This window comes from Gadus macrocephalus, chromosome 1 (assembly GCF_031168955.1).
Source record: "Gadus macrocephalus chromosome 1, ASM3116895v1".
Lineage (NCBI taxonomy): Eukaryota > Metazoa > Chordata > Actinopteri > Gadiformes > Gadidae > Gadus > Gadus macrocephalus.
In genome coordinates this window covers 2,259,071-2,281,145 of record NC_082382.1, presented here as the reverse complement: position 1 = coordinate 2,281,145, position 22,075 = coordinate 2,259,071, and the positions used below count along the sequence as shown (strand labels likewise).

The window sequence follows — 22,075 nt, the reverse complement described above, 5'->3', positions numbered from 1 at the left end:
TTCTACCATGACCCCCAATATGGCACCAACAGCAGTAGACATTTTGAGTAGAGACCATCCATTGCTCAAAGATGAGATAAAAAAGATCTCTGAGAAATGGGAGAAGAGGACGGCTAAATCAGGCACAATATGGCCCATGGGAGGGACTTTTGATGCAATAATGTGTAGGGACATAGAGGTAATAATAAGGAATTACAAAGCTAACAGAAGCAGAAAAAAGGCCTTAGAGAAAAGGGACAGGGAGGAGTTAGTACTAGCTTTGTTCCAAGAGGAGGGAGCAACACATTCTCACTCCGAGCGCGTCGATTTTTGACGAACGGTCAGTGACTTTGGCTTCAGTTTCTGACGCAAAAGGGTACCCTTGTGCTTCTTTTTTTGACGCATGGGGTTTTCAACTCGTTACAATGGAACCCCTTCACGGGGGACCCGATGGCTCAACCCAGTCGCCAAGAAAAAACGTTGACGTGTACGTTTCCATGAACACTGGACACGTAGCATTTCAACGTAAAAAATAGCATGTTATACCTACAGTATCCGCGCGTGCCGCTGTGGAGGCGGGTTTCGGGGTTTGGGTTTCACGGCTTTCGCGGCAAATTGTGGACACGATTGTTTAGGGGGGGGGGGGAGGTAGACTGTTGTTGACCGGGGAGGGGGGGGGGGGGGGGGAGACACGTTTGTTGAGGGGGGGGGGGACGACACGATTGTAGGGGGGGGGGGGGAACACGTTAGTTGAAGGGGGGGGGACGACGACACGTTTGTTGAGGGGGGGGGGAGACACGTTTGTAGGGGGGGGGGCACGCTCGACAACGAGAGTTGGTTTTTATTGAACGCTCGACAACGAGAGTTGGTTTTTATTGAACGAGACTTCAACACGGAACAGCTGCACGAAACGATGGTCACGTCACTCTCGGTGACGGTGTCGACAACAATGAACACACGAACAATGTTAATAGAACAACACACAACCACATAACATCCCAAACCCATTAACCCCACTTAATCCTAACAACAAAACAAGTTAACAAAAGCCAGTGATTGTGTCTGATCTTTAGTTTTATAGTTATTAGGATTTGATCGGCTCGCTCGCATGTTTCAACGACGTCAGGTTGTTAGGGACGCTGCTTTCGCTAAACTTGCAGCTCACGTGCTTCCTGCGTTTGTGTTATTAAACTGTTACTTTATGTAACTTTTATTGATATCATCTTGTTAGAAACACGTATATCTGAGAGCCAACCCAGTCGCCAAAAGCATACGTTGACAGTGTACGTTTCGTGAACACTGGATTACGTCGCATTTCAACATAAAATAGCGTGTTATACACACACACACGCACGCACACACACACAAGCACACACACGCACGCACAGACACACACAGACACACACACACACACACACACACACACACACACACACACACACACGCGCACGGTGCATTTCGCTGCTAAAACAACAACAAAAAAATATTCCCTCAAATATTATTACTAAAGAACCGTTTTCCAAAGAACGAAATGTAAACCAATGCATTCTGAATGGGAGTGTTTCTCCGATTTTTCCAGGGTACACAGAACGAAATGTAAACCCATGCAAATAAAGACTTCATGGTCATAATAATTTAAAGATCATTAATCTCCTGAGTGTGTTGGGTGGTATTATATTTTTTTCAACAGGGCTGCATCCAGTCACTTGACCGTCATGGTTGCTATGGTGGTTGCTATCGACCGCCCCCTCTAATCCTTACATGGCTCTAAAAACCACGCGGCAAAGGAGCTGCCGTAAATTGTGTTGTTTTTGTCGTAAACTGGGGTCCGACGGTTAAAAAATAGACAGATATTCCGAGGTATCCTTAAAAGGCAGCTTGGATGTTTTTATTTTCTGCAGTTTAGACTTCTTCTATAACCTATTTTTGAAAGCAAAACACCAAGTTCATTGATTTAACGAGGCAGGGTTATTTGAAACAATTTATTCAAAAATTCCTGAGTTTGCTTCCTATTTATGTCTAGTGTACACCCCTACTGTCCAAAAGCATCCCCCCCCCCCCTCCCCATATGGATTTGGAGAGTTGTTGCCACGTCCCAGTGGTGGAAGTATCATATAATATGAAAGAGGGCATTCAATTATACTACAATGATCAATTAGGAGGCCGAAGCCCTAAAGGAAGTGATGCAATAGGTGACTGAGGCGAGAACATTTAAGTAAACTGTACCTTGGGGTCTCTTATATATCAAAGGGGGTTTCAAAAGGACGCTTCAACCTGTGGCTCCAGCCCTACAGGAAATGACTCAGCAAGTGCTCCATCTCGTTGCACCTGCACCCAGCGGCTCGCTTGCAAGATTTTGGCGTGGTGCCGGCTCCTTTTGACCTTTTGACCCCAGACTTCAAAGACGTGGCCACAGGCCAGCTGTGTCTACACACATTAAGCCACAAATGTACACCTCCATCCCGCAAAAAATGGGGCCTAGAAACTAACCTCTGTCTTATGTACATTGACTGTACTGTTGGAGGTCACGCCCCTTTTCCGGCCTTTTCGAGATAGCTAGGGATGCTAAAATGTTTACACACATTTCCCGGGGCCCCGAGAACGACATATCCAAGATTTGTAGTTCTAGCCCATAGAGAAAAAAAGTTTTCCCAAATGGACTGTCATTTGGACAAAGCCCCTTCAGAAGTGTTGCCTGCGAGACCTAATGGTTCAGAATGTGGTGGAAAAACAGTTTTTGAGATAGGAAGGTCCTACCGCCCTGAAATTTGAATACCATATTCTAGGGCCTAACTGGGACCCCCGCACCGAAACTTGGCCCGGTCGGACCCCGAGTGCAGGAAGGGGGGGCCTGGACTTTCATAATCTTCGCTCGGTGAATGTAAAGGATGTTTGGTCGGATGTTATGACGAAGAATCATAATGTGAATGGGAATATTCTATTAATGTCTTGATATCATCTTTCGTCTCAACACTTCTGCTGCAGCCGCTTAAAGTCTCACTCCGAGAACCTTAAAATATGAATCAATCCATTAGAAGTATGAAAATATCTTCCCGGTCGTGCAACAGGGCAAACAAGGTGTCCTTTGACATCTACGTTTCGAGACGATTGCAACAGTGCCACACATGATCATATTTGAATATGTTTCGGGGTAGTAATTAGCTGTCGATTTTGGAGGCCTTTATCAATAATGACCAGCTCTAGATTTGCTTCCCGATGGAGATTTTTGACAAATTACATGTTAATTAGCATCTACACGTTAAGCTGAGTCCAATGAGATCAAGCTCGCCCTCTTGCTACACCGAGATCATGTCCTAGACCTATGTGTACCATGTAAAATACATGTTACCATTAGCTAGAGTGTCATGCTTGTTGTCATTGGACTCAGCTCAACGTGTAGATGCTAAATAACATGTCATTTGTCACAAATTTTTATCGGGAAGCAAATCAATAGCTGCTCATTATTGATTAAGGCCTCCAATTTCGACAGCTAATTACTACCATTAAACATGTTCGAATATGCTCATGTGTGGCACCGTTGCAATCGCCTGGAAGCGTAGATATTGAAGGACACCTTGTTCGTCCTCCTACGCCACCGGGAAGATATTTACATGCTTCTGATTGACTAATGAATTGATTCAGCTATTCCCCCAGAAGTCTGGGGTCAAAAGGTCAAAAGGAGACGGCACCAGCCCCGTTGAAAAAAATAGAATACCACCCAACACACTCAGGAGATTAATGATATTTAAATTATTATGACCATGAAGTCTTTATTTGCATGGGTTTACATTTCGTTCTGTGTAGCATGGAAAAATCGGAGAAACACTCCCATTCAGAATGCATTGGTTTACATTTCGTTCTTTGGAAAACGGTTCTTTTTATTTATTTATTTATTTTCAGTTTTTGAGGAGGTGCTTCAAAGATGCACATTTTTCTGCAATAATCCAAAATCCAATGGAAAAACCCGTTGGCTTTTTGTCAAGGAAACCCAGGGCGACGCTAACTTCCGGGTTGGCCAACATACGTCATTCCTCCACCAATCTACTGTAAAAACAAAAGTTTAATGATAATGCATGAATTTATTCTTTATTCTGCCATAGTATTTATTTAGGGGGGGGGGGGGGGGGGGTGGTGGATCCAGATCTCGGGCAACAGCGCAGGGTTGCCAGGTCCTGCAAAAAACGTGCTGCCCACATACCGTTCAAAATCCATAGAAGCATCCCAAATAAAAAATGATATTATTGGCCATTTTGGCAAACGTTTTGAAAGTAATAATATTTGAGGGAATATTTTTTTGTTGTTGTTTTAGCAGCGAAATGCACCGTGTGTGTGTGTGTGTGTGTGTGTGTGTGTGTGTGTGTGTGTGTGTGTGTGCTTGTGTGTGTGCTTGCGTGTGCGTGCGTGTGTGTGTGTGTATAACACGCTATTTTATGTTGAAATGCGATGTAATCCAGTGTTCACGAAACGTACACTGTCAACGTATGCTTTTGGCGACTGGGTTGGCTCTAAGATATACGTGTTTCTAACAAGATGATATCATTAAAAGTTACATAAAGTAACAGTTTAATAACACAAACGCAGGAAGCACGTGAGCTGCTAGTTTAGCGAAAGCAGCGTCCCTAACAACCTGACGTCGTTGAAACATGCGAGCGAGCCGATCAAATCCTAATAACTATAAAACTAAAGATCAGACACAATCACTGACTGAAGATTATGCAAGTAAAAAGTATATTTCTCGCTAGAAATGTTATTAGAAACACGTTTAACGGTGAATCGGTCCTAAAATATTGCATTTCCCATTCAGATAATAAAGATTAATAAAGATCATACACATTCACTGACTGAAGATTATGTAAGGAAAATGTAAATTTCTCGCTAGAAATGTCATTAGAAACGCGTTTAATGGTGTAGGCCTATCTGTCCTAAAATATTGCATTTCCCATTCAGATAATAAAGACTAATATAGGCTACGCCGTGTTCCGGAGCCGCGGGGGATTCTGGGAATTGGGGTTGTCAGTTGACAAAAGGGGCTTTTGTTAACTTGTTTTGTTGTTAGGATTAAGTGGGGTTAATGGGTTCGGGATGTTATGTGGTTGTGTGTTGTTCTATTAACATTGTTCGTGTGTTCATTGTTGTCGACACCGTCACCGAGAGTGACGTGACGTGACCATCGTTTCGTGCAGCTGTTCCGTGTTGAAGTCTCGTTCAATAAAAACCAACTCTCGTTGTCGAGCGTTCAATAAAAACCAACTCTCGTTGTCGAGCGTGCCCCCCCCCCCTACAAACGTGTCTCCCCCCCCTCAACAAACGTGTCGTCGTCGTTCCTCCCCCCCCCCCCCTTCAACTAACGTGTCCCCCCCCCCCCCTACAATCGTGTCGTCGTCGTCGTCCCCCCTCAACAAACGTGTCTCCCCCCCCCCCCCCCCTCCCCGGTCAACAACAGTCTACCTCCCCCCCCCCCCCTAAACAATCGTGTCCACAATTTGCCGCGAAAGCCGTGAAACCCAAACCCCGAAACCCGCCTCCACAGCGGCACGCGTGGATACTGTAGGTATAACACGCTATTTTTTACGTTTAAATACTACGTATCCAGTGTTCATGGAAACGTACACCGTCAACGTTTTTTCTTGGCGACTGGGTTGGATGGCTGCACATAGAGACGCTATGAGCATTCATCCCATTGGCTAATGGAGGACCTTGCGCCTCTTTTTTCGACGCAGGGGGTTTTCCACTCATTACAATGTAATCCCTCCACGGCAATATATGAAGCTATGAGCATTCATCCCATTGGCTAACGGAAGAGCCGATGGCTGCACATAGAGACGCTATGAGCATTCATCCCATTGGCTAACGGAGGACCTTGTGCTTTTTTTTTCGACGCTGGGGGTTTTCCACTCATTACAATGTAATCACTCCACGGCAATATATGAAGCTATGAGCATTCATCCCATTGGCTAACGGAAGACCCGATGGCTGCACATTTACGGCGATTTTACAGTGAAATCTGTGACATTCCTCAACACAACTACACCAACGTGTCCTTGTTAATTACACAACATGTATGGGTTAACGCTATGGGCATCAGTTGTCCTGTTTTGTGCTTTGATTGAGAGAAACAATCGTTTTTTTGATCAGTGTTGGGTAGCTGAGGTCGTTGCTATAGAGACCACGTCCGTCCGCTTTTTTTGACAACTGACAGAGCAACCCTTTCTCATCAAAATTACGTTCCCAGAGAACTATTCGGCATTCTGAATTACGTTTGTCTAAAAAACGTAATTTGTCCGTGATTATGTTTTATTGAACATATCGTAAATATGAATTCGTTCTCAGCCTATTTTTTTGCCATTTATTTACTGTGTTACTATGGCAGAATAAAGAATAAATTCATGCATTATCATTCAACTTGAACATGTGTTTTTACAGTATAGAGTGGTGGAGGGATGACGCATGTTGGCCAACCCTGGGTTCCCTCGACAAAAAGCCAACGGGTTTTTCCATTGGATTTTGAATTATTGCAGAAAAATTAGCATCTTTGAAGCACCTCCTCAAAAACTGAAAATAAATGAATAAATAAAAAGAACCGTGCTCCAAACAACGAAATGTAAACCAATGCATTCTGAATGGGAGTGTTTCTCCGATTTTTCCACGCGGCAAAGGAGCTGCCGTCAATTGTGTTGTTTTTGTCGTAAACTAGGGTCCGATGGTTAAAAAATAGACCGATATTCCAAGGTATCCTTAAAAGGCAGCTTTGATGTTTTTATTTTCTGAAGTTTAGACTTCTTCTACCTATTTTTTAAAGCAAAACACCAAGCTCATTGATTTAACGAGGCAGGGTTATTTGAAACAATTTATTAAATAAATATTTGTGAGAGGTGATTTCCTTCTCCTGAGTTTGCTTCCTATTTATGTCTAGTGTACACCCCTACTGTCCACAAGCATCCCCCCATCCTCCCCATATGGATTTGGAGAATTGTTGCCATGTCCCAGTGGTGGAGGTATCATATATATGAAAGAGGGCATTCAATTATACTACAATGATCAATTAGGAGGCCGTAGCCCTAAAGGAAGTGATGCAATAGGTGACTGAGTCGAAAACATTTAAGTAAGCTGTACCTTGGGGTCTCTTATATATCAAAGGGGGTCTCAAAGGACGCATACGCTTCAACCTGTGGCTCCAGCCCTACAGGAAATGACTCAGCAAGTGCTCCATCTCGTTGCACCTCACCTAGCGGCTCGCTTGCAAGATTTTGGCCTGAAGTTCTTCCCAGACCAACACCCTAGCCATCCAACATGCATATCTGACATGCATATCATGCATATCTGGCCTCTCTTTAGCAATGACAAAAAGTTATGAGAGAAATACACATTAACTTTTTGTTATCTCATAAGCGGCGTGGTGCCGGCTCCTTTTGAGATTAATGATATTCAAATTATTATGACCATGAAGTCTTTATTTGCATGGGTTTACATTTCGTTCTGTGTAGCATGGAAAAATCGGAGAAACACTCCCATTCAGAATGCATTGGTTTACATTTCGTTCTTTGGAGCACGGTTATTTTTATTTATTTATTTATTTTCAGTTTTTGAGGAGGTGCTTCAAAGATGGTAATTTTTCTGCAATAATCCAAAATCCATAAATAAAGTTACACTTTTATTAACGATCCCACGCACAGTTTTATAAATTAGACCCCAGGAGAGTGAACGTGCCTTCTTTCCCAGAGCCACAGGAAGAGACGCCTCTTTCTTTGGCCCTCCCACTTTCTCGAAAGCTACACAAAAAACTAAACACAATTCGACCTATTGACTCACATTGATTTGATCCATGCACACATATGGTATTTCTGCAGCATTGTCTCTAGTTAGTTTAATTCATGTTAATGTTTGTTACCATGTGACAGACAGAGTCGGAATACAGTTCTCTATTCATGCTTTATTTGTGTGGGAAACATTCCATTAATGCGAAATGGGTTACTTCACAACAGTTCCCAGACACGAACGATCTCCTGTCCCCTGTGAGAAGGGACAAATCCCTGGTCCATGCACCATCACCCACAACGACAGATTCACCAGGGGCTCCACACAAAAAACATGTGCAGCAACGCTGCTTCCGCCACTCTGGCGAGCGCTACGCCTCCCCTCACCATGATGACCCCGCCCCCGTTATTAGCCTGTGCATCAGTGTGACACCTCGTCACGTACGTGTGCCGCAGCAGACATCTGTAGAAGGTCTTTGGGTTCTCAGACCTCAGATACAGTCCGTCCAGTTTGCGCGAGCAGAAGCCATCTCGTTGGTACGCAACGGTGTTGTTCTGGGAGCAGTGCTGGTGAGGGAGGGGTGTCACCACGGCGATGGGGTACTGGGGTTCTAGAAAAATAATACTACTGAGTTGAATTAAGCCAGAACTGTTTCCACTCAGATATGAAGGATGTGTGTGTGCCCTTACCTATATTGAGCATCCTTTTTAAATGGGACACCAGTGGATATTTGCCCTGCCCACAGAACTGACCAGTGAAGTCATCCATGTCTAGGGTCCACAGAGCTACCCCTCCAAAGCTGCGGTTCTTAAGATAGCCCACCTGTGGAAAATGCAGAACACATAGAATAGTGGTGCCACTGGTTCTTTCTTCAAATTGCTGCTCTTTTGCGCCGCTGGAGTCAAGAGCAATCCTTGTTGAAAAAGGGGGGACTTATTATATTCAACCTATTCCTAAATAAATTCCATATTAATTTAATCTGCAGTATTATTTAAAAAAATCTATTCTCCAAAATTGCTAAAGTAAAATGACGAATTATCCAATCCCTCTTGAATACTCATATCAACGATCCAAATTAGTGTTATTTGGCTGACCTTGGCATCATAGCTGTCCTGGTTGTCAAAGCCGACCCACTCGCCCCCCTTAACAGCATATGGAACACTTTGACCATCGATCCACGAGACAAGCGCCCCTCTGAGAAACAAGCAAATCTGTAAAATAAATAATATTAGCTTAAATATACATTTACATAAAGGGGAGTTAGCAGACGCGAATATCCAAAGCAACATACAATAAATTAATTTGTCAGAAGAAAGAGAAGCAACAATATATCCATGTCGGTACAGAAAGGATGTTCATAGTTTTACCCATTATGAACAATGCAATATCAACTAAAAGTACAGAATATTTACCAAGACAGTAAATATGTGACTATGTTTTGAAGATGTCATCTTGAGAACAAAGTAAATTGTAATCTTTGTAAATGTTGCATCACCCATAAGCAGACCCATTTATATGCGAGACAAATATCCATTTGAGTAATGTTCATTACTGCGCAGCCATGATGGAAAACCCGTTGTTGTCAGTGTTGGAACATTTGTTTTCTAAGCCACACCACTTAACCGTTGAACGACAGACATCGACAGCGTTGTGTTGTTTCCTTTTATAATCTATATTTGGCATACTGATGTAAAGTTATTTATTCTATTTCCTAAGTGGACCACACAATATAAAACTAGCACAATAACCTCACCACCGGTGGACTGAATGGGGCCCTGAGGAACACAATGGGGACTGCATGGGGCCCTGAGGAACACGCTGGGGGCCGCATGGGGCCCTGATGGACAGGCTGAAGGGGGACTGCATGGGGCCCTGAGGAACACAATGGGGACCGCATGGGGCCCTGAGGAACACACAGGGGGCCGCATGGGGCCCTGAGGAACATGCTGGGGGCCGCATGGGGCCCTGAGGAACAGGCTGAAGGTGGACCTTAGGCGCTCTCCCTCACTGCGATCAATCGCTGAATAAAGACTCTGGATAAAAGGCCATGTGGACAAGGGCCAAAGTGTTAACAGAGCGCAGCTACCTCATAGTAGGACCAGATCCTCAGCTGTTGGGTGTACGGTCCGGGCATCCCAGGGCCCCTGGCCGGGGCCCCTTTGCCCGTTGCAGTGGAGGTCAGGGTGAAGGAGCGCCCATGGGAGGCTAGTCCCAGCAGGAGCTTCTGTGCTGGGGCTCCCCGGGTGATCCAGTACTGCATGACATAATCCTAAGAAGGAACACAGGGGGAGGGATGGTTGTTGGTTAGGCTGTGTTGTGCTCCCCTGTTTGCCGTTTCTTCTCCAGTCGGTGTGATATTTAAGGGCCATACTGTGCTTTTGGCCTCACACAGTCTACCCGTCTTCATCTTATTAATGACTGTTTGGCATAGGTCTAGGCTTGTGGCGGGCCATCAAGTAGTGCAATGCTTGCCTCTTGCTGTTGGGCACAGCCAAACAAGGCGCTTGCACAGGAAATTAAACCTCTAACTAGTAAATCGGATCCATTGGATATCGTTCTGCATATTTGCTTTTTTTTAATCCTTTAGTAATGTTAGATTAAGTAGATTGGATTGATTTGCAGATGTGTTTGCAGTGTGGATTAAATATGTCCCACTAAATTATTTCTGTGCAATTTTACCCACTTTCATCATACACTTTGAGTAAAGAACCCAGCCCTGTGGTATTATGTGCAAGCATTTAGAATATACATCATGAAGAAGGTAGATCGAAATTGACCTTGAGGAATAATGCTGTCTTACTACACTTGTGTTGTTGTCCAGCGAATCGCAGAAGAGGGGGCTGTGGTGGTACGTCCCTCTATCTGGGCCTCGCCAAAAGTCATGCGTCTTCACACTGATGAAGTCCAGGTACCTTCACGCACACACACACACACACACACACACACACACACACACACACACACACACACACACACACACACACACACACACACACACACACACACACACACACACACAAGGTTACTGCATCTTACTTCTACAAGAACCTGCCAATTACTTGGCAGGTGATTGGATGACACATAGTTCCTCATAGGAGTCTTATTGGTCTACCACTGTGGTCCAGCCCCAAGCGCCTAAATTGAAGCCTGGTCAAATGGAAATCTCCAACTGCCTGGCAAGGTTAACCTTACACATCACTTTATGAAAACTAAATTAGAGATGATGGTACCTTACTTGGATATCTCAGGGATTTCATATCCCAAATCGATGGCATCAGTGTCTGCAGTCACTGCTGCAGACAGAAGGAGGCGAGGCCTTCCTTGTCCTTCAGCTTTATAACTCTCTAGGAGCTCCTGGACAGACACATCACAACATAGTGAGGTTAATGAGGTTATTAAGTGAGTAAGAATGATAGCGCGCCAACTCAAATAATCCAAATATCTATTGTCAAGCCTTGGATAGGCCTTGGATATGGAGAAAACAGTATTCAGTAACAATCAGTAGTATATTCTTCCGTGCCTTCTGCTAGTCAACACTCGGCATTATGTTACACACACACACACACACACACACACACACACACACACACACACGTACACACGTACACACACACACACACACACACACACACACACACACACACACACACACACACACACTTTTGAGGATGCTTATTTTGAGCGTCGTTCTTGGTATTATTACCTAGTCTGTACATTTGAGCATTTAATGCCCCCAATTGTCAAACATTGAGCTTCATAATGAATGCTGTAGAAAAGGGGTAGAAGATATACGGGCAGCAGCACGCAGAGAGGTGGCCAGTATCCCGATCACTGAGCTAGAAGAAGGATTCCTGCATCATGCGGCATCACAGGCTAATGCACCCATGCTGCCCACGTTGTTGTACTGTAGTACCTTATCATAGCATATATGTAGCAACATATATAGTACCTTGCTTAGCAGAGAGAACCTGATCTTGTCTTGAGCTGAGCTCCCACCAGAGACGGGAAAGGGCCGGTCCAGGTCCAGACCATCGAAGCCATGAGCCCTCAGGAATGAGATGGTGGAGCGGATGAAGCTCTGACGACTAGCCTCGCTGGACAGCATGCTGGAGAACCTACGGTGGAGGAGGAGCACCATGGCCAATTGTCAAGAGGGGCAAAGCATACATTGTTTTATTATAATAGATTTCACGTATAATTAATCGAATGGAAATCCCCCTCTAACCATACCCAACAAAGAAATCCAAACCATTCAAAGAAGCAGAAACAAAGAATGCTTAAATACTTTTCAATGACCTTTCCTAGAAAGGTGAAGACCAAAGGCGACACATCTTTAGGGTGATTGTTTCATGAGTGGATAGGCTTTATTCTATACATGACCATAAATAATTAAATTGAATCGAAACAAAGTGCTGGATTGAGAGACGTGCGCAGTGCAGCGTGGAGGAGGACTCACTGAGCTCCTTGGCTGTCGTCTCTGACTGACAGGAGAGTCTTCAGCTGTGGGTTACTGCTTGATCAACATTTGGAATCGGAGAAGAAGTCAAATGAAAATCAGGATTAGTCATTTAAAAAAATCATAAAAATGTAAACTTGAATGTAAAAGCATCAAAATAATTCAAAACTGCAATCATCCACTTTTGCTTTCCCCACTTTGTTGGGATTAAATTGTGTTTTTATTGAGTTTCATGTTTTTTTGGCATTTGTTTACTTCTGGCTGAATACATGAGAATCACGAGACTAAATTGAACACAATATTGGTGCGCATTGCATTCCTCACTTATAAGTAAAACAAATATTAATATTTTGTATGTTGGATTGTCCACCATGAACAATTGGCGTACCTGTTTTTGAGCTCATTGAACTGCCTGTAGAGTGTGTGTTCATTCCACTCGTTTTCTGTGATCTCGTTGGCATAATTGACCACTGCGAAGGCGTAGACCAGGTGTGTGCAGAGCCAAGGGTCTATGTCCCCCGGCAGGTATCTCCCCACACCGGTTCTGTACTGCGACCACTTGGTGAAATAACAAACCAGTTTGTTTGCCGTTGCTGTTTTCAGGGTAGAAAAAATACTACTTTGTAAAACAAAGGTTAGTCAAATTGAGTCATCATCAAGTCCAGGTACGATCCTATGCCTAAAGGACTTCTTTGCGCTCTGTACATAGTAGGAAAGTGCAGGCGACTCACCACTCTGGATGAATAGATGCAGACCCACTGCTGAGCACAAATCACACATCAAATCACAGACACAGAGGGACATTACTATTACAATACTTTGCTTTGCATTAACTGCATTAAAACAGCTTGTATGTCTTTGAAACAAATATAATAAGAATTGTTTTACTCACCGATTGCATATGCCCAGACTGAGTTCATGGTAGTAGTCCTTTGCTAATCCACATTTGAAGCACTTGGGGCATATGGACTCCCATTGTTTGGCCTGTCTAGGCGTGTGCGAGGAGAGATGGAGCGGGAGGGAAAGTTATACGTGGTGTCACGAGCCCTCGGGTTACCGATGGTCACCCCAGACGACACAGACTGAGCCCAATGTCCACCCAACAGACCCAAAAATAGAGAGAGCAGGTGATCTTTTGTAAAGGTTTATTGAATAGTGAGAGATTCATAGCCCTTTGGGTTAGGTTTGCTCAACAGAAACTGACATGTAAGTGACGGAAACATCAAAATAAATTATTTATGTGCATGTAATTTTAGAATGCTCATGGTTGTCTCAAATTTAAAATTATTAAATTTAAGTTATCTATAAGAGAAATTACGTCTGAAATTGATTGAATAACAATTACTTTTGAATATTTCTCCACAAACGGGTGAAGGAGCCACTTATTGTGGCTAATGCTGAAAAACAAGAAATTACGTAACAAACACTCCAGGGTGTGCATCAGAGGATCAGGATTAGGAAAGCTATCAAGTTTAAGACTGTGACTTTCCACACAAAGCCCCTGGGATGAGACTCAAAACTTCTGCCGAACCTGAACCTGCGGTTCCTATCATGTGATGATATAATGGCGATGACGTAGCGCTTGACACCTCTACACAAAGAAGATGCCCTGCCATACTTGCTTTACCACATAGGCACAATTGCAGTCAAATTGTAAATGTGGAAAAGTTAATTTAGTTCCTTCCATACAGTAACACCCAATATCTTGAGTAAGTAAATTTTTGGAAATTTTCTGCATCATAATTCATGATTCCATGGCAAATGAATACTTTTATTTGTACTTGCTGAAAGAATAGGCTGTTTGACACTAAATCTCAAACCACCCATATCAGCAATACGTAGCATTTCAACTTTCTGTTTGCTAAAATTCGTGGAAGACACAATTTCTTTAAAATTTTCTTTTCTTCAATTTTCTTTTAAATTAGCTTTTTATTTCGTTCAGTGAATGTATATGTTTATGTTTATCTCTTTGTTTTTGAAGGTTGAACCTTAACATCCTGGATGTTTAGGTACACCTTTGCCTCGGCAAAAAGTTGATGGTTGATTTTGTTTTATCACATATTTTTTTTAAATTATTGTCAAAGTAGTCCAGGCTCGTAAATAGATAATTTGCAAAAGTCTTCAAAACTTTATTTTTTAAGATGCCTTGACTGCAAAAAAAAAAGGATAAATGAATTGGAAAGAGGTGGAACTTGGTCACTAGAACGATCCACCAAGGGGCGCTTTGGGATCACTTGGTGAACATCTCCAGTCTCTCAACGGTTCCAGTGATTTAGTCTGTTTCTATTCCCAAGCTCTGGTTTCAACAGGTCCTGGTCGGACCTCAACTGAGCAAATGTTCTAGTTCCTACTGATTGAAATGTATGGGTTCCACAAATCAGGCATCATGCCATCAAATCTTTGAGACAAATCCAACTGATCGAACAACATGCATGAAAATATTGCTTTTATTTCTTTGTTGTTCCAATAATTGTTCCAAAATTGTCAATCCAATAATGTGGTCTATAAATCAGGGCCAGACGCAGCACTTGCAGTCATCATTGAAGACGGTGCCAGACCCACAGCGCCTGAAGTGGGTGACTCCCCCTGCACACACATAGAACTGGTTTCTGTCCTCTTCGTTGGGATACAGGCCATCAGGTCTTCCATTACAGAAGCCTGTGCCTGGTGCGTGGGTGGTGGTGGTGGGTGGGGTAGTTGGGCCGTGGGTGGTGGTTTGGCTGGGGTCAGAGGTTGTGGTAGGGGGCAGAGGAGGCAACTCTGAATGGTAAAAACAAAGAAGGAATACAAATAACAAATAGTTAAGCAGAAGTATTGAGAAATTATTATTTAAAATGGAGGGATTGATAATTATTTAATTAAAATGTAAAATTAAAAACATGTACCAATATTGAGGAGAGTGCGGAGATGTGATAGCAGAGGGTGGATTCCCTCTCCACAGAACTGTCCATTAAAGTCGTCCAGATCCAGGGCCCACACAAAGGCCCCGCCAAACTTCTGCTCTTGCATGTAGCGGACCTGAGGAATGGTGAAGATAATTACGCTTTTGATAATGACTTCGCTATTTGTCTGATTTTGATTGGGTGATAAAATGTGATGTTTTGTACATTCAGTACACCTATGTGATCTCGTTCTACATTATGTAGTGCTACCCGCATGCCTACCTTCGTCTCATAGCTCTCCCTGGAATCAAATCCCACCCACTCATTGTTCTTGTGAGCATAGGGGACTTTCTGGTCTTCCATCCATTCCAATTTGGCGCCCTTCAGGAAGGTGCAGATCTGAAAGAGGTAACCACTGTCCATTAGCTGTGTTGGTCCACGGTCTGAACTTTAAACTGGCTGCTACTGATGACCCAGACGGTCTGGGCCAGACCCCTCACCTCGTAGTAGGCCCAGAATCCAGCCTCACGGGTGTAGGGTCCGGCTGCAGCAGCGCCGTTGGCAGGGGCTCCGATACCGGTGTTAGACGATGTCAGGCGGAAGGTGCGACCGTACGAAGCAAAACCCATATGCAGCTTCTCCACTGGGGTACCTTGGTCCCTCCAGTACTTCATGGCGTAGTCCTTGACAGAGAAACACAGAGTGGGCATGTTTTAGCTACAATTGACGTCACGTGAACAACTGCTACCAGCTCCTGTATTGGTCAAGGTGTTTGTTCAGGTGGGGCTTTTTTGAAAACTCACAGTATTGAAGTAGATGAGGTCACCCTTGTCCTGGGCACCACGGAAGAGGGGGCTGTTGTGGCCAGTGAATTGCTCCCAGGTTCCATGGAAGTCATAGGTCATGATGTTGATGAAGTCCAGATACCTGGTCAAACATTAGAACATCAACACTAGAGTTTGCCAACACCAATGTTGATATGCTTTTTGTTTCAGCTTTAACTTAAAGACATTCTAAGAGACAAAACTCACTTGGCAACCTCAGCGATCTCATATCCAGCATCAATGGTTCCTTTCCCTGCAGACACAGCAGCGGTCAGCATGAGCTGGTTGTTACCGGTGGCTGCGGCCTCAGCTGCATAGGCAGCCACAAGTTCCTGGAAATGAGACAGGTGTCATCCACTTTTGCTTTCCCCACTTTGTTGGGATTAAATTGTGTTTTTATTGAGTTTCATGTTTTTTTGGCATTTGTTTACTTCTGGCTGAATACATGAGAATCACGAGACTAAATTGAACACAATATTGGTGCGCATTGCATTCCTCACTTATAAGTAAAACAAATATTAATATTTTGTATGTTGGATTGTCCACCATGAACAATTGGCGTACCTGTTTTTGAGCTCATTGAACTGCCTGTAGAGTGTGTGTTCATTCCACTCGTTTTCTGTGATCTCGTTGGCATAATTGACCACTGCGAAGGCGTAGACCAGGTGTGTGCAGAGCCAAGGGTCTATGTCCCCCGGCAGGTATCTCCCCACACCGGTTCTGTACTGCGACCACTTGGTGAAATAACAAACCAGTTTGTTTGCCGTTGCTGTTTTCAGGGTAGAAAAAATACTACTTTGTAAAACAAAGGTTAGTCAAATTGAGTCATCATCAAGTCCAGGTACGATCCTATGCCTAAAGGACTTCTTTGCGCTCTGTACATAGTAGGAAAGTGCAGGCGACTCACCACTCTGGATGAATAGATGCAGACCCACTGCTGAGCACAAATCACACATCAAATCACAGACACAGAGGGACATTACTATTACAATACTTTGCTTTGCATTAACTGCATTAAAACAGCTTGTATGTCTTTGAAACAAATATAATAAGAATTGTTTTACTCACCGATTGCATATGCCCAGACTGAGTTCATGGTAGTAGTCCTTTGCTAATCCACATTTGAAGCACTTGGGGCATATGGACTCCCATTGTTTGGCCTGTCTAGGCGTGTGCGAGGAGAGATGGAGCGGGAGGGAAAGTTATACGTGGTGTCACGAGCCCTCGGGTTACCGATGGTCACCCCAGACGACACAGACTGAGCCCAATGTCCACCCAACAGACCCAAAAATAGAGAGAGCAGGTGATCTTTTGTAAAGGTTTATTGAATAGTGAGAGATTCATAGCCCTTTGGGTTAGGTTTGCTCAACAGAAACTGACATGTAAGTGACGGAAACATCAAAATAAATTATTTATGTGCATGTAATTTTAGAATGCTCATGGTTGTCTCAAATTTAAAATTATTAAATTTAAGTTATCTATAAGAGAAATTACGTCTGAAATTGATTGAATAACAATTACTTTTGAATATTTCTCCACAAACGGGTGAAGGAGCCACTTATTGTGGCTAATGCTGAAAAACAAGAAATTACGTAACAAACACTCCAGGGTGTGCATCAGAGGATCAGGATTAGGAAAGCTATCAAGTTTAAGACTGTGACTTTCCACACAAAGCCCCTGGGATGAGACTCAAAACTTCTGCCGAACCTGAACCTGCGGTTCCTATCATGTGATGATATAATGGCGATGACGTAGCGCTTGACACCTCTACACAAAGAAGATGCCCTGCCATACTTGCTTTACCACATAGGCACAATTGCAGTCAAATTGTAAATGTGGAAAAGTTAATTTAGTTCCTTCCATACAGTAACACCCAATATCTTGAGTAAGTAAATTTTTGGAAATTTTCTGCATCATAATTCATGATTCCATGGCAAATGAATACTTTTATTTGTACTTGCTGAAAGAATAGGCTGTTTGACACTAAATCTCAAACCACCCATATCAGCAATACGTAGCATTTCAACTTTCTGTTTGCTAAAATTCGTGGAAGACACAATTTCTTTAAAATTTTCTTTTCTTCAATTTTCTTTTAAATTAGCTTTTTATTTCGTTCAGTGAATGTATATGTTTATGTTTATCTCTTTGTTTTTGAAGGTTGAACCTTAACATCCTGGATGTTTAGGTACACCTTTGCCTCGGCAAAAAGTTGATGGTTGATTTTGTTTTATCACATATTTTTTTTAAATTATTGTCAAAGTAGTCCAGGCTCGTAAATAGATAATTTGCAAAAGTCTTCAAAACTTTATTTTTTAAGATGCCTTGACTGCAAAAAAAAAAGGATAAATGAATTGGAAAGAGGTGGAACTTGGTCACTAGAACGATCCACCAAGGGGCGCTTTGGGATCACTTGGTGAACATCTCCAGTCTCTCAACGGTTCCAGTGATTTAGTCTGTTTCTATTCCCAAGCTCTGGTTTCAACAGGTCCTGGTCGGACCTCAACTGAGCAAATGTTCTAGTTCCTACTGATTGAAATGTATGGGTTCCACAAATCAGGCATCATGCCATCAAATCTTTGAGACAAATCCAACTGATCGAACAACATGCATGAAAATATTGCTTTTATTTCTTTGTTGTTCCAATAATTGTTCCAAAATTGTCAATCCAATAATGTGGTCTATAAATCAGGGCCAGACGCAGCACTTGCAGTCATCATTGAAGACGGTGCCAGACCCACAGCGCCTGAAGTGGGTGACTCCCCCTGCACACACATAGAACTGGTTTCTGTCCTCTTCGTTGGGATACAGGCCATCAGGTCTTCCATTACAGAAGCCTGTGCCTGGTGCGTGGGTGGTGGTGGTGGGTGGGGTAGTTGGGCCGTGGGTGGTGGTTTGGCTGGGGTCAGAGGTTGTGGTAGGGGGCAGAGGAGGCAACTCTGAATGGTAAAAACAAAGAAGGAATACAAATAACAAATAGTTAAGCAGAAGTATTGAGAAATTATTATTTAAAATGGAGGGATTGATAATTATTTAATTAAAATGTAAAATTAAAAACATGTACCAATATTGAGGAGAGTGCGGAGATGTGATAGCAGAGGGTGGATTCCCTCTCCACAGAACTGTCCATTAAAGTCGTCCAGATCCAGGGCCCACACAAAGGCCCCGCCAAACTTCTGCTCTTGCATGTAGCGGACCTGAGGAATGGTGAAGATAATTACGCTTTTGATAATGACTTCGCTATTTGTCTGATTTTGATTGGGTGATAAAATGTGATGTTTTGTACATTCAGTACACCTATGTGATCTCGTTCTACATTATGTAGTGCTACCCGCATGCCTACCTTCGTCTCATAGCTCTCCCTGGAATCAAATCCCACCCACTCATTGTTCTTGTGAGCATAGGGGACTTTCTGGTCTTCCATCCATTCCAATTTGGCGCCCTTCAGGAAGGTGCAGATCTGAAAGAGGTAACCACTGTCCATTAGCTGTGTTGGTCCACGGTCTGAACTTTAAACTGGCTGCTACTGATGACCCAGACGGTCTGGGCCAGACCCCTCACCTCGTAGTAGGCCCAGAATCCAGCCTCACGGGTGTAGGGTCCGGCTGCAGCAGCGCCGTTGGCAGGGGCTCCGATACCGGTGTTAGACGATGTCAGGCGGAAGGTGCGACCGTACGAAGCAAAACCCATATGCAGCTTCTCCACTGGGGTACCTTGGTCCCTCCAGTACTTCATGGCGTAGTCCTTGACAGAGAAACACAGAGTGGGCATGTTTTAGCTACAATTGACGTCACGTGAACAACTGCTACCAGCTCCTGTATTGGTCAAGGTGTTTGTTCAGGTGGGGCTTTTTTGAAAACTCACAGTATTGAAGTAGATGAGGTCACCCTTGTCCTGGGCACCACGGAAGAGGGGGCTGTTGTGGCCAGTGAATTGCTCCCAGGTTCCATGGAAGTCATAGGTCATGATGTTGATGAAGTCCAGATACCTGGTCAAACATTAGAACATCAACACTAGAGTTTGCCAACACCAATGTTGATATGCTTTTTGTTTCAGCTTTAACTTAAAGACATTCTAAGAGACAAAACTCACTTGGCAACCTCAGCGATCTCATATCCAGCATCAATGGTTCCTTTCCCTGCAGACACAGCAGCGGTCAGCATGAGCTGGTTGTTACCGGTGGCTGCGGCCTCAGCTGCATAGGCAGCCACAAGTTCCTGGAAATGAGACAGGTGATGACAGATCATTTACCGTACTTTCTGCCTAAACACATGTGATGGACTGCATGAGAATACATTAACCATGTTCTACCCACCTTGCAGAGCAGAGTGAACCTCTTCTTGTCCTCTGGAGGACTTCCACGAGACCCAGGGTACTCCCAGTCCAGGTCCAAACCATCAAAGCCATGAGTCCTCAAGAACTTAATGGATGATTGGATGAATGTCTGACGGTTGGCTGCATTGGACACCATGATGGAGAACCTTCAGAGAAACATTGTTGTTATAACTAAGACCACCCAATACAGATGAACAAACATAAACGACAAATAACAAACTCAAGCATCAGTATTTTTTGTATATGGGGTATATTGACAATGTTTGAAACCTTGAAAACCTTGAAAAGTTACCGAGTTGAACCAAAGTTCCATCCTCCAACCGCCAGCAGTGTCTTTAAATTCGGGTTCCTAAACACAGGAGGGCAATGAGGTGCAACGTTAGATTGTGGAACCAAACCAAGCCAAGATGACGGAGGAGGACCTTAATCTAGGCAGTATTTCTGGGCCAGGAGGGCTTTGGCTTACTTGGTCTTCAAGCCGTTGAAGGACTTGTAGAGGACATCGTCATTCCACTCATAGGTGATCAGCTCATTGTTGTTGTTGATGATGGAGAAAGCGTAGATTAGGGTGGTGCAGAGGAAGGGGTCCACGTCTTTTGGCAGGTACTTGCCCTCGTTTTGTCTGTACTGGGACCAGTTGGTGAAGTAGCACACCATCTGATCGGCCGTTGCTGCATGGGTAAGAGAAAAAGGCCCAGTTGGATATTCATCATTCATAGTTTTATGAACAAAGACATGAATAGACCTACAAATATATAATAACTTGACTCTAAGATTGAAAGATGAATGCAAACAGCTGACTTACCAAAATGACATAATGCCAGGCAAAGCCCTATATATAAAAGAAAGAGATTTAAATATTCCGTTAATAACACAATGCCATAACACGTTTACTATACGTTAGGTTGGTCTTCTAATAAAAGTCAAATCAACTCACCTGCAAAAATTGAAAGCCTGGTCATCTCAATTCCAAAGGTCACACTTATAAACTAAAGGAAAATAAAAGAGAATACGTTTATCATGTGGCATCATCACGTTTGCAGCCATAGTTTTAGATTTATTTATTTTTTTCTAGAAGTTGTTTCACATCCAAAACAAAAGAGAGCAACATTGCCGATCCAGGTTAGAAAATGCTAAAACAGCAACAAATAATAATTTAATCACTTTAACTTTTCAATTAATGATTAATAATCTGGTTGGCCTTTCAATGCCAACCAACCTTGTTACCTTACCAGGAGAACCAGAGAGCTAATGAACACTATTCAAGTAGCTCTATTTATACCTGGGAGTATGTGTCAATGTGAAGACACCTTGTTAACAAGGTTGGGTTTTGTGTTTATCATGTAAAGACCACATGGGTTAAGAAAGTCGATAAAAAGCAGATAAACAACGTCTGCTGTGATAAGTTCTTCACCAAAGCGGTTGATTCATTAACGTCCTGTACAGCGCAACATATTTGTCCACATGTGAGCCGTTTTACATTGATTTGTGCTGTGTTATTTTGCTTCTTCATGTAAATAATGTAGTGATAGTGGGAAGATGTGTGAAAAGGTGAACCTTTCTTAGGTTTGAGTAATAGCTACCAAGCAACATAACACATCTGAAACCTTGATTTTTTCTGATGTACTTAAATTTCACTGCACTTTTGAGACATCATAGGTGCACTAATAACCAGCTTCAATCATCAGGTCACAACAGAGTTGTATAATGGTTTGTTTGTGTAATTCTGTTATGATCTAGCTATGATTAGAGGAAGCTCTGTCTCTCTGTATGTCTGTCCTTTCAATTTTCCGACTTGACGGCTGAACTGCTCAGAACTCAAGGAAGAATGCTGGCGTGCGTGAAGT

General features: G+C 43.2%; 3 protein-coding genes and 1 long non-coding RNA gene across 9 annotated transcripts; all 4 read right to left on the bottom strand.

The window, feature by feature from the left end:
• Positions 1 to 7,894: 7,894 nt before the first annotated feature.
• LOC132465486 (chitinase-3-like protein 1) lies at positions 7,895 to 14,075 on the bottom strand. Of its 5 annotated transcripts, none has more exons than XM_060062140.1 (11): positions 13,083 to 14,075; positions 12,922 to 12,951; positions 12,579 to 12,783; positions 12,191 to 12,247; positions 11,684 to 11,849; positions 10,970 to 11,088; positions 10,535 to 10,646; positions 9,821 to 10,003; positions 8,829 to 8,945; positions 8,424 to 8,556; positions 7,895 to 8,344 (listed from the first exon to the last, which is right to left on the bottom strand). In XM_060062140.1, exons 1-11 carry the CDS (start codon positions 13,108 to 13,110, stop codon positions 8,043 to 8,045), a joined length of 1,452 nt encoding a protein of 483 aa, XP_059918123.1. In that variant the 5' UTR covers positions 13,111 to 14,075; the 3' UTR covers positions 7,895 to 8,042. The 5 variants fall into 5 exon arrangements, with proteins under 5 accessions (XP_059918123.1, XP_059918131.1, XP_059918151.1 ...); XM_060062148.1 differs by having other exon boundaries at positions 12,191 to 12,244; XM_060062168.1 differs by having other exon boundaries at positions 12,579 to 12,748.
• A 544-nt stretch (positions 14,076 to 14,619) lies between these two features.
• Positions 14,620 to 16,246, bottom strand: LOC132459878 (acidic mammalian chitinase-like; the record flags this gene model as incomplete). Its single annotated transcript, XM_060054724.1, has 6 exons — positions 14,620 to 14,950; positions 15,076 to 15,208; positions 15,355 to 15,471; positions 15,573 to 15,755; positions 15,876 to 15,999; positions 16,104 to 16,246. Coding segments are annotated over 6 exons (951 nt in total), but the record flags the coding sequence as incomplete, so codon positions are not given.
• Positions 16,247 to 16,259: 13 nt separating this feature from the next.
• On the bottom strand, positions 16,260 to 17,957 carry LOC132465509 (uncharacterized). 2 transcript variants are annotated; one of them, XR_009527600.1, is made up of 3 exons: positions 16,965 to 17,957; positions 16,804 to 16,833; positions 16,260 to 16,665 (listed from the first exon to the last, which is right to left on the bottom strand). It is a non-coding gene; the product is annotated as an uncharacterized LOC132465509 (long non-coding RNA). The 2 variants fall into 2 exon arrangements; XR_009527601.1 differs by having other exon boundaries at positions 16,261 to 16,665; positions 16,804 to 16,830.
• Positions 17,958 to 18,501: 544 nt separating this feature from the next.
• Positions 18,502 to 21,299, bottom strand: LOC132465479 (acidic mammalian chitinase-like). The gene is made up of 11 exons (XM_060062130.1): positions 21,166 to 21,299; positions 21,034 to 21,060; positions 20,695 to 20,899; positions 20,521 to 20,577; positions 20,209 to 20,374; positions 19,986 to 20,110; positions 19,758 to 19,881; positions 19,455 to 19,637; positions 19,237 to 19,353; positions 18,958 to 19,090; positions 18,502 to 18,832 (listed from the first exon to the last, which is right to left on the bottom strand). The coding sequence occupies exons 1-11, from the start codon at positions 21,188 to 21,190 to the stop codon at positions 18,582 to 18,584; spliced, it is 1,413 nt and encodes a 470-aa protein (XP_059918113.1). The 5' UTR covers positions 21,191 to 21,299; the 3' UTR covers positions 18,502 to 18,581.
• Between the last annotated feature and the right edge of the window lie 776 nt (positions 21,300 to 22,075).